This window comes from Ranitomeya imitator, chromosome 3 (assembly GCF_032444005.1).
Source record: "Ranitomeya imitator isolate aRanImi1 chromosome 3, aRanImi1.pri, whole genome shotgun sequence".
Lineage (NCBI taxonomy): Eukaryota > Metazoa > Chordata > Amphibia > Anura > Dendrobatidae > Ranitomeya > Ranitomeya imitator.
The window spans coordinates 772,430,623-772,442,989 of record NC_091284.1 but is presented as its reverse complement, the minus strand read 5'-3'; the positions used below and the strand labels follow the sequence as shown (position 1 = coordinate 772,442,989).

The following is a 12,367-nucleotide window of genomic DNA, read 5'->3' as shown; positions in this document are numbered from 1 at the left end:
TTGTGATGTCTGTACAGCGCTGAGGACTATGGTGGTGCCATATGAGTGACAGAAACACACACATACCTCCTCCTGCAGATCGGCCTCGCCGTGTGTGGACAGGACCTGTGTGACGTCAGTCATGTGATCTGTCACATGGGGAGGGGTCACATGATCAGGGGCGGAGCTCCAGATTTCCAGGACTCTGATATGCTAGAATCCGGTCACAAGAATGATTGACACAGCCGGGAGCCAATGGCTCCTGATGCTGTGTCAATCACATCCTGACCCTGGAACTGCATGCGCATGCGCTAAATAATAAGTTGGGTAGAAAGACTAAATGAGCAATTGTAAGTACACAGGGCTGTATGATATGATGATTGCAATATATTAAGAGGATAATCCTTTGATGGGAGGGGGAAGGCTCCTTTAATTGACTATACAGGTGTGCTGTGGCCAATATACAAACACATACTTACACGATGCGTTGGTACATTGCGATTAATGAATACATAAACGCCAATATTGCTGTAAGTGTTAAAAACATAAGGTACAATGTAACACAGGGAATAGCTGCGCATACATCGCTGGAATGGCCTCTTTAGGAGGAAAGTATACACTGCTTTTATTTTAATTTGGATCCTAAACTGATTAAGCGGAGGTTGTCTGGTAGTCTAAAGAAGTGTTCATTAGGGCAGCGCAGTGGTTAGCACAGCAGCCTTGCAGCGCTGGAGTCCTGGGTTCAAATCCCACCTTGGACAACATATGCAAAGAGTTTGTATGTTCTCCCCGTGTTTGCGTGGGTTTCTTCCGGGCACTCCGGTTTCCTCCCACATTCCAAAGACCATACTGATAGGGAATTTAGATTGTGAGCCCCATCGGGGACAGTGATGATAATGTGTGCAAAACTGTAAAGCGCTGCGGAGTATGTTAGCGCTATATAAAAATAAAGGTTATTGTAAAAATACAAGAAGTGATGGTATGGCCCCAACAGAGCCCTGATCTCAACATCATAGTCTGGGATTGCATTAAGACAGAAGGATTTGCACAAGTGACATTCACAGGTCTGTGGTCAGTTCTCCAAGATGTTGGGTACAATCTCGCTGCACACAGTTTTTGAAGAAAACTTCAAAACGACGTAATTTTTTCTAGATACACTTACAAAGTGCGGTCGCACCAAATATTGCTTTGATTTAGATTGTTTTTGTTTTTTTACTTTGCATTTTGTTATTTCTTTAAAAGTAGCGGATTGGAGATATGAGGGGTTAACATCAGGGGCGGACATACTATTGATGCAACCTGTGCAGTGCAAAAGGGGCCCAAGAGGTAACGGGCCCATTTCTACCTCCAACGCAGGTTCAATTTTGCATTTTTAGGAGCTCTTGGGTTGCAAAGGGCCCATATAATCTTGCACAGGGGCCCCTTCTGTCTGTGCCCTCCAGTGGTTCATGTATCTACATTTACAGCTTTTTTTTTTTTTTTTTTTTTTTTTATAGATTTAAAAAAAACAACAAAAAAAAAAACCTCGTTTGTGGAGATGGTAATTTCTGGCTGATGGGGATCTGTTCCATCTAAAGTCGCAAATGTATATATTTTATTTTATTTGGAGTTTCAAAATAAAACCTGGATGTAGCTGTGAACTAGGCTTAGGTCCGGTGTAAGCCAATACAGATCTCTTATGTCCTTGGCTACTGACCTCTTCTACAAAACAATGTTTTTGATGCCTTCTGGTAAAGGAAAGGGATAATTAATATGAACACATTTCAGGAGTATTTGACACTTCTCCTAATCTAATAAACAATGATTGCTAAAAGCTAGCCTTGTCTTTTGGGTTAGGCAAATTTTGGGAAAGCAAAAACTTATACTGGTTATAGGTCTGAGAAAATTAGTATGACACAATTAACCTATACTCTAAAATATATAACAATACTTATTTTATTAATTACATGAATCCACAAAACAACCACGAACATAATACTACAAACAACCGTGCTCTCTACGTAGCCCTAAACAAGGGGCCCTCAATGACCACTGCCTATCAGCGGAGATTGGCACCCTACACACAATTGAGATTGGCACCCCCACTCAACGTCGGCTAGCCCTCGTACTCCTGTTGATGCCCTACACACGTGTCACATTTGGGCCTCCATTTACTCAACAGGAAATAATTGGGTAGAGATGAATCAACAGCCGATATAGCCCGTAATGATGCTGGGCTCAAAAAATTGACAGGGTGAGAGACACAGACATACAAAGTGCAAAAAATAAAGTGCTTGTTGTGAACAAAAAATCCTTGCTATACTGCTCCCTATGAGCTCAATACCTGCCTAGCCGCGGGGGTTGTTAGTCACCCATAGGGACTCCTAGGGATAGCCGACATGGAGTGGGGGGCGCCATTTCCGTGGCTAGGCAGGTAATGAGATCATAGGGAGCAGTATAGCAAGGATTTTTTGTTCACAACAAGCACTTTATTTTTTGCACTTTGTATGTCTGTGTCTCTCACCCTGTCAATTTTTTGAGCTCCGCATCATTACGGGCTATATCGGCTGTTGATTCATCTGTTGATTCATCTCTACCCAATTATTTCCTGTTGAGTAAATGGAGGCCCAAATGTGACACGTGTGTAGGGCATCAACAGAAGTACGAGGGCTAGCCGACGTGGAGTGGGGGTGCCAATCTCAATTGTGTGTAGGGTGCCAATCTCCGCTGATAGGCAGTGGTCATTGAGGGCCCCTTGTTTAGGGCTACGTAGAGAGCACGGTTGTTTGTAGTATTATGTTCGTGGTTGTTTTATGGATTCATGTAATTAATAAAATAGGTATTGTTATATATTTTAGAGTATAGGTTAATTGTGTCATACTGAAAGCAACCCTACTGCAAAAATGAGCAGCTCTTCTTTTAAAGCCATCTGCATCAGTGTACATGAGACTGCTGATTGTGAGCTTAGTACACTAGCTTGGGGGTGGATAATGTTCCTCATGGGTGGGTTCTGCCCCATGACATTAGGTAATCACCTGACCACTAAAGGCACCAATGTCAAATGCATAAAGTTGATGGCTATCATTAATTGCGTTCATCTGCGTCGTTCCTTGCAGAAGTTGTCCCTGACGCTCCTGAAGGGTCCAGTTAATGGAGACTATTTTACAAAGTGGAGTTGGTGCTGCCAAAACCATGAGGACAGAGGGGCACTCGGGGACCTGCTGTGCCCACTAGGAAAGTGTAAAGTTTACCTTGGTGATGGTATAACTGTTCTAGTTATGGGATAATTGCATTCAGAAACTGGAGCATCCCGTTCGTTTCTGGTTGCTCTTGTCTGGTGAGGAGAGTAGTTGTTGTTTTAAGTAACCTTTGGACTTCAGTTGACTCCACTACTTGTTGCGTTTTTTTTTTTTTTTTTGTTTTCCTTACAAGAGTTTCTTGCATATACTGCATTATTTTCCAAGAACTATACTTTTTTTGCATGTTGCTAATATCATTTGCAGAGAGCCTAATGTGGTATACTTCCATTGACTAACGCAGCCTTCATGTCTCCCTCCAGGTGCTTGTGAGGGGACGTTGGCCTGCTCGACTTGTCATCTCATCTTCGAGGATCATATATTTCAACAGCTGGATCCGGTTACTGATGAGGAGATGGACATGCTGGATCTGGCCTATGGACTCACTGACACGTAATGTCTCTTCTTGGCCTTCTGCTTATTTCTTTATCGAGTCTGTAAGATTCTCTCGCCAGTTTCCTTGCAGAAACTGGGTAACGTGTGTGCTTCCGCAAGATTTGCATAGATCTCTGAAGTATTGGCCTTAGACCCCAGACCGTTGCAGAAATTTTGCCACCTGCACCTACCACTAAGCTGAAAATGGGAGGGAACAAGAAAAGTGAAAGGGTTGTCTCCTTCGGCAGTAGCTCACCGCGTACTAGACTTGCAGCCTCTTTCTGATAGAGCTTGTTGGTTCTTCTCTGGTGAAATATCAGAGCCCACTACTATCCTGGATGGCATCTGTGTAATCGCTCTCTACTGATGATCACGGTTTGGGTCAGCAGCGCAACAATGCAGCTGGTCGGAACAGTGACCCTTGCACCCTAGATGTCTGCTATCACAAATCAACACAACAGTGATTTTCATGTCCCTCCGTGTTGCACGGTCAACTTGCATTTTTTTTTTGTGGAGAGTGACCTCCTTGAATAGGGACTGTCTTTTCATCTACGTTGTTGTGTTTTTTTTTTTTTTCTTAACCCCTTCCCGACCCATGACGCCACGTAGGCGTCATGAAAGTCGGTGCCATTCCGACCCATGACGCCTATGCGGCGTCATGGAAAGATCGCGTCCCTGCAGATCGGGTGAAAGGGTTAACTCCCATTTCACCCGATCTGCAGGGACAGGGGGAGTGGTAGTTTAGCCCAGGGGGGGTGGCTTCACCCCCTCGTGGCTACGATCGCTCTGATTGGCTGTTGAAAGTGAAACTGCCAATCAGAGCGATTTGTAATATTTCACCCATTATAACGGGTGAAATATTACAATCCAGCCATGGCCGATGCTGAAATATCATCGGCCATGGCTGGAAATACTAGTGTGCCCCCACCCCACCCCACCGATCGCCCCCCCAGCCCTCCGATCTGGCCGGTACACTGCTCCGGCTCCCCTCCGTCCTGTGCTCCGCTCCCCCCCGTGCTCGTGTCCGCTCCCCCCGTGCTCCAATCACCCCCCCGTGCTCCAATCACCCCCCCTGCACTCCGATCCACCCCCCCCCGTGCTCCGTTCCACCCCCCCGTGCTCCGTTCCAGCCCCCCCGTGCTCCGTTCCACGCCCCCCGCGCTCCGTTCCACCCCTCCCGCGCTCCGATTCCCCCCCCCGTGCTCCGATCCCCCCCCCCCCCCGTGGTCCCCCCCCACCCTATCATACTTACCGATCCAGCCGTGGTCCCGTCCGTCTTCTCCCGGGCGCCGCCATCTTCCAAAATGGCGGGCGCATGCGCAGTGCGCCCGCCGAATCTGCCGGCCGGCAGATTCGTTCCAAAGTGCATTTTGATCACTGAGATATAATCTATCTCAGTGATCAAAATAAAAAAAATAATAAATGACCCCCCCCCTTTGTCACCCCCATAGGTAGGGACACTAAAAAAAATAAAGAAATTTTTTTTTTCCACTAATGTTAGAATAGGGTTAGGGTTAGGGGTAGGGGTAGGGTTAGGGGTAGGGTTAGGGGTAGGGTTAGGGGTAGGGCTAGGGTTAGGGGTAGGGTTAGGGGTAGGGGTAGGGTTAGGGTTAGGGGTAGGGCTAGGGTTAGGGGTAGGGTTAGGGGTAGGGTTAGGGGTAGGGGTAGGGTTAGGGCTAGGGTTAGGGTTAGGAATGTGCACACGTATTCTGGTCCTCTGCGGATTTTTCCGCTGCGGATTTGATAAATCCGCAGTGCTAAACCGCTGCGGATTTATGGCGGATTTACCGCGTTTTTTTCTGCGCATTTCACTGCGGTTTTACAATTGCGATTTTCTATTGGAGCAGTTGTAAAACCGCTGCTGAATCCGCACAAAGAAGTGACATGCTGCGGAATGTAAACCGCTGCGTTTCCGTGCAGTTTTTCCGCAGCATGTGCACAGCGATTTTTGTTTCCCATAGGTTTACATTGAAATGTACACTCATGGGAAACTGCTGCGGATCCGCAGCGTTTTCCGCAGCGTGTGCACATACCTTTAGAATTAGGCCATGTGCACACGGTGCGGATTTGGCTGCGGATTCGCAGCAGTGTTCCATCAGGTTTACAGTACCATGTAAACATATGGAAAACCAAATCCGCTGTGCCCATGGTGCGGAAAATACCGTGCGGAAACGCTGCGTTGTATTTTCCGCAGCATGTCAATTCTTTGTGCGGATTCCGCAGCGTTTTACACCTGTTCCTCAATAGGAATCCGCAGGTGAAATCCGCACAAAAAACACTGGAAATCCGCGGAAAATCCGCAGGTAAAACGCAGTGCCTTTTACCCGCAGATTTTTCAAAAATGGTGCGGAAATATCTCACACGAATCCGCAACGTGGGCACATAGCCTTAGGGTTAGGGTTGGAATTAGGGTTGTGGTTAGGGTTAGGGGTGTGTTGGGGTTAGTGTTGTGGTTAGGGGTGTGTTGGGGTTAGGGTTGTGATTAGGGTTATGGCTACAGTTGGGATTAGGGTTAGGGGTGTGTTGGGGTTAGTGTTGGAGTTAGAATTGAGGGGTTTCCACTGTTTAGGCACATCAGGGGTCTCCAAACGCAACATGGCGCCACCATTGATTCCAGCCAATCTCGTATTCAAAAAGTCAAATGGTGCTCCCTCACTTCCGAGCCCTGACGTGTGCCCAAACAGTGGTTTACCCCCACATATGGGGTACCAGCATACTCAGGACAAACTGCGCAACAATTACTGGGGTCCAATTTCTCCTGTTACCCTTGTGAATCTAAAAAAATGCTTGCTAAAACATAATTTTTGAGGAAAGAAAAATGATTTTTTATTTTCACGGCTCTGCGTTGTAAACGTCTGTGAAGCACTTGGGGGTTCAAAGTGCTCACCACATATCTAGATAAGTTCCTTGGGGGGTCTAGTTTCTAAAATGGGGTCACTTGTGGGGGGTTTCTACTGTTTAGGCACACCAGGGGCTCTGCAAACGCAACTTGACACCCGCAGACCATTCCATCAAAGTCTGCATTTCAAAAGTCACTACTTCCCTTCTGAGCCCCGACGTGTGCCCAAACAGTGGTTTACCCCCACATATGGGGTATCAGCGTACTCAGGAGAAACTGGACAACAACTTTTGGGGTCCAATTTCTCCTGTAACCCTTGGGAAAATAAAAAATTCTGGGCTAAATAATTAATTTTGAGGAAAGAAAACGTATTTATTATTTTCACGGCTCGGCATTATAAACTTCTATGAAGCACTTGGGGGTTCAAAGTGCTCACCACACATCTAGATAAGTTCCTTTGGGGGTCTAGTTTCCAAAATGGGGTCACTTGTGGGGGGTTTCTACTGTTAAGCCACATCAGGGGCTCTGCAAATGCAACGTGACGCCCACAGAGCATTCCATCAAAGTCTGCATTTCAAAACGTCACTACTTCACTTCCGAGCCCCGGCATGTGCCCAAACAGTGATTTACCCCCACATATGGGGTATCAGCGTACTCAGGAGAAACTGGACAACAACTTTTGGGGTCAAATTTCTCCTGTTACCCTTGGGAAAATAAAAAATTGCAGGCTAAAAGATCATTTTTGAGAAAATAATTTTTTTTTTTATTTTCATGGCTCTGCGTTATAAACTTCTGTGAAGCACTTGGGGGTTCAAAGTCCTCACCACACATCTAGATTAGTTCCTTTGGGGGTCTAGTTTCTAAAATGGTGTCATTTCTGGGGGATCTCCAATGTTTAGGCACATAGGGGCTCTCCAAACGTGACATGGTGTCCGCTAATGATTGGAGCTAATTTTCCATTTAAAAAGCCAAATGGCGTGCCATCCCTTCCGAGCCCTGCCGTGCGCCCAAACAGTGGTTTACCCCCACATATGGGGTATCAGCGTACTCAGGACAAACTGGACAACAATATTTGGGGTCCAATTTCTCCTATTATCCTTGGCAAAATAGGAAATTCCAGGCTAAAAAATCATTTTTGAGGAAAGAAAAATTATTTTTTATTTTCATGGCTCTGCGTTATAAACTTCTGTGAAGCACCTGGGGGTTTAAAGTGCTCAATATGCATCTAGATAAGTTCCTTGGGGGGTCTAGTTTCCAAAATGGGGTCACTTGTGGGGGAGCTCCAATGTTTAGGCACACAGGGGCTCTCCAAACGCGACATGGTGTCCGCTAACAATTGGAGCTAATTTTCCATTCAAAAAGTCAAATGGCGCGCCTTCTCTTCCGAGCCCTGCCGAGTGCCCAAACAGTGGTTTACCCCCACATATGAGGTATCGGCGTACTCGGGAGAAATTGCCCAACAAATTTTATGATCCATTTTATCCTACTGCCCATGTGAAAATGAAAAAATTGAGGCGAAAAGAATTTTTTTGTGAAAAAAAATTACTTTTTCATTTTTACAGATCAATTTGTGAAGCACCTGAGGGTTTAAAGTGCTCACTAGGCATCCAAATTAGTTCCTTGGGGGGTCTAGTTTCCAAAATGGGGTCACTTGTGGGGGAGCGCCAATGTTTAGGCACACAGGAGCTATCCAAACGCGACATGGTGTCCGCTAACGATGGAAATAATTTTTCATTCAAAAAGTCAAATGGCGCTCCTTCCCTTCCGAGCCTTACCATGTGCCCAAACAGTGGTTTACCTCCACATGTGAGGTATTGGTGTACTCAGGAGAAATTGCCCAACACATTTTAGGATCCATTTTATCCTGTTGCCCATGTGAAAATGAAAAAATTGAGGCTAAAAGAATTTTTTTGCGAAAAAAAAGTACTTTTTCATTTTTACGGATCAATTTGTGAAGCACCTGGGGGTTCAAAGTGCTCACTATGCATCTAGATAAGTTCCTTGGGGCGTCTAGTTTCCAAAATGGGGTCACTTGTGGGGGAGCTCCAATTTTTAGGCACACGGGGGCTCTCCAAACGTGACATGGTGTCCGCTAAAGAGTGGAGCCAATTTTTGATTCAAAAAGTCAAATGGCGCTCCTTCCCTTCCAAGCCCTGCCGTGCGCCAAAACAGTGGTTTACCCCCACATATGAGGTATCAGCGTACTCAGGACAAATTGGACAACAACTTTCGTGGTTCAGTTTCTCCTTTTACCATTGGGAAAATAAAAAAATTGTTGCTAAAAGATAATTTTTGTGACTAAAAAGTTAAATGTTCATTTTTTCCTTCCATGTTGCTTCTGCTTCTGTGAAGCACCTGAAGGGTTAATAAACTTCTGGAATGTGGTTTTGAGTACCTTGAGGGGTGCAGTTTTTAGAATGGTGTCACTTTTGGGTATTTTCAGCCATATAGACCCCTCAAACTGACTTCAAATGTGAGGTGGTCCCTAAAAAAATGGTTTTGTAAATTTCGTTGTAAAAATGACAAATCGCTGGTCGAATTTTAACCCTTATAACTTCCTAACAAAAAAAAATTTTGTTTCCAAAATTGTGCTGATGTAAAGTAAACATGTGGGAAATGTTATTTATTAACTATTTTGTGTCACATATCTCTCTGGTTTAACAGAATAAAAATTCAAAATGTGAAAATTGCGAAATTTTCAAAATTTTCGCCAAATTTCCGTGTTTATCACAAATAAATGCAGAATTTATTGACCTAAATTTACCACTAACATGAAGCCCAATATGTCACGAAAAAACAATCTCAGAACCGCTAGGATCCGTTGAAGCGTTCCTGAGTTATTACCTCATAAAGGGACACTGGTCAGAATTGCAAAAAACGGCAAGGTCTTTAAGGTCAAAATAGGCTGGGTCTTGAAGGGGTTAAGGATCACAGTCTACCTGGTCTTGACTACCACCAATACCTGCCATGAAGCGTGCATGATCCCTGCTGATCGTTCGCACATTCCAGCAGGTGTCTGATATTTCCTCACTTGCCCTGTTTGCCTTTGACATATGCCTTGTGGCTTTCCTTCATAGCCCATCTGACCCCAGTGACTTCTAATGTGGAGCCTCCAGGGATTCTGTAATGTCATAGCACAAACAGCGCTGCTTTGGTGGCTCGGTAGCTGTCAGCACATAAGTGAGTTTAGCGTCTTGTGTGTAAATCTTCTGCCATATTTTGTTCCCCTATAGCTCAAGACTCGGCTGCCAAATCTGCCTCCGGCCGTTCATGAACTGGATGACTGTGAAGGTTCCTGAAGCCGTGGCCGATGTACGACAAGCCGTGGACATGGGCAAAAGTTCTTAAAATAAGCCAAATATGAAGCAACTCAACCTCTTATAGTTCCTAATCTTATGTAATGAGGTGTCTTATCCTATAGGACGCCAAATAGCAAAATGTATTTTTAAAACTTTTTTTTTTTTTTTTGTCAAGCAGACAGTCCTCGTTTGTCTGACAGCCTGTATCGTCGGTGTATTATGGATATTTGGAGTAGCGTTGCCTCTACCACCTTCCTAGTACTTATAGGAGCCCCCTATTACCTGGAGACAGGGGGCAAGGAAATCGTGAGTGACGTATGGACAAGTCGTCTATAGATGAGCGCAGTCCTCCAGTCCCGAGAACAGAAACTCTATGCATCTATCAGACTTGTTCCCACTCCTCCTTCTCATCATTGATCTAGTCTTCATTTATGTCCATTTTATAAAATTGCAATATGATCACATGTTGTGGGAAAATTTCCGCAGTCACAACCCACATTTGTCACTTGCAGACTTCACCCTGAAGCATTGACTAAAAACCGTGTAAGAATGGCTGTGCTCCATATTTAATTTTTTTTAGCAATGTGGGAAAGTGATGTAATGGACTTTTCACAATCTGAGAAATAAAGTTGGTGTTCTGGGTATTTTGGCCTAGAAAGGAATCAAAATTGACAATATACCAAAAATCAGGGGCATATGGACGCTTACTAGGAGCTGCTGCGCTGAGACTGGGCATCAATAAAAGACTGGGCTAATCAGAGGAAAGTCTTGGCAACATGTCGTAATTTTTTCTCTTTCAGTAAAGGTAAAATCTAACATTTTTATAATGTACAAGTTTTGGGTGAAGTTAGAACTTACAGATAAATCTCTTCCTACCAGGAAACCATCTAAGAAAAAAACAAACAAAAAAAAAAACAGGCTAGCTGCTGTTGAGTACTTTATTTTAGTCTCATGTTGTGAACCTTAGTCCTCGGTCATCGCTCGGCTTTGTTATATCTTTGTTCACACTTTCCCATCTTGAGATACACATAATTATTTTTTTTTTGTTACACTGCACTTTTGTTCTTGCACGTGACTCTATGTATTCCAGCAGACTGTGACTGTCAGGCAGCATCTTGTTCTTTGAGCTCCTTCTCAAAAATATAAGCTGATCACAAGATGTCCTACTGCTGGAGCCCACACGGGAAAGGAAACGTTGCCAGCGCCATCTTTACAGGTCCCCCAACCTTATGCACTGAAAAGTTCATGTCATAGCCGTTGCCCACAAGGTAAAAATGTACCCAGCTCCTGCTGACAGCGACACTAATAACGATGTGTGGAGCTTCTCTGCAACAAAGCATGTTTGGTGACCATGGATTAATTCGGATACAAAAGGAAAGGAGATTTATTTTAGAATTGTTAACCCAATGAAATAATTTTCAATAAAATACCTTTTCCAGATGTTTGTATGGATTCCCTTTTTTATTTTTTATTTCTTGATGTTTTGTACTTCGCACACAATGCAGAATCATTAGGGAAGTGAGTATTTTTAGTGTACTATCACTTTTATGCAGGTTTTCGGACTCTGAGGCTGTGTAAATGTGACTGCTTTTTGGATGGAGCAGATCAGGTGATGTGTAATGAGGGGCATGAGGCCTAAGGATACAGCACTTTTTATCAAGATTCCTCAGAAAATTGGCCAAAAGAGAACAGTTTTTTTTTTTTTTTTGCTTTGAAATTAACGTGTTTTCTTTTCTTTTTTTGGGGAGGGGAATCACAGAGCCATCAAGAGTTTTGTTGCAATTAGTTAACTGGGTGGCAAAAAAAAAACAAAAAAAAAAACATGTTGAGAAAGAGGACCGCCCGTTAACTGCCAAAGATAGAAGAATCAAATGTGAAGTGACCAGAAAGCCATTATCTGGCTGGACATGGCTGTGGTAAGGCTGGCTGGACCTGGCCAAGAAACAGAAGAGTAAATGTCAAGATTGGGACAAGAAATCTTAAGACAAGTTTTTCAAACATTTTGCGGACTGATGAGATGAGTGACTCTTGACCGACACATATGGATGTACCTGTGGCTAAATTAGAAACTGGCACAGACCTCTTCCAGCAAGGTGGAGGCGAGGCACTGCTATGGGCTGGAATTACTTAAGATGAGCTAGCTGAAGCCCCACCCCTCCCCTTCAAGTCGGAGATGGACTCAAAATAGACTCCAAACCTACTGACGGTTTTTAGAAAACCGTTTCTTCAAGCAGTGGTACAGGAAGAAGTCTGTATTTAGGGTTGTCACGTATCCCTTCTCCGTGGAGTCACTTATTCGTCACGTGCCTGCTCTCACACGTGACTTTGGGCTGTGCCTGCAAGGGTTAATCTATCTCCCCACTCTCAGTCCAGCATTCAACCTCTGTCCTATGCTGTAATGGGAGCATTAATCACTGACCCAGGCCACACACCCGCTCATACACGCTGCCACCGCTCATACACGCTGCCACCACTCATCGAATACACGGGCGATGAGTCCCAGAAATAACTAATAAAAATATGTTTATCACTCATAAGGCTCGCACACCTCTAGGCTACAGATTCTTTAGAACATTCAAGGGCAAACTTATTAAAGTTTT

General features: G+C 44.4%; 1 protein-coding gene across 1 annotated transcript in view; it reads left to right on the top strand.

Annotated features, from left to right (window-relative positions):
* Positions 1-9,936, top strand: part of FDX1 (ferredoxin 1) — a 42,393-nt gene extending 32,457 nt beyond the window's left edge. The window contains exons 3-4 of the mRNA XM_069759070.1: positions 3,518-3,647; positions 9,702-9,936. Of these exons, the coding sequence (XP_069615171.1) occupies positions 3,518-3,647; positions 9,702-9,816 (245 nt within the window). The 3' untranslated portion in view covers positions 9,817-9,936. The remainder of the gene's footprint in view (positions 1-3,517; positions 3,648-9,701) is intronic.
* The last annotated feature ends 2,431 nt before the right edge of the window (positions 9,937-12,367 follow it).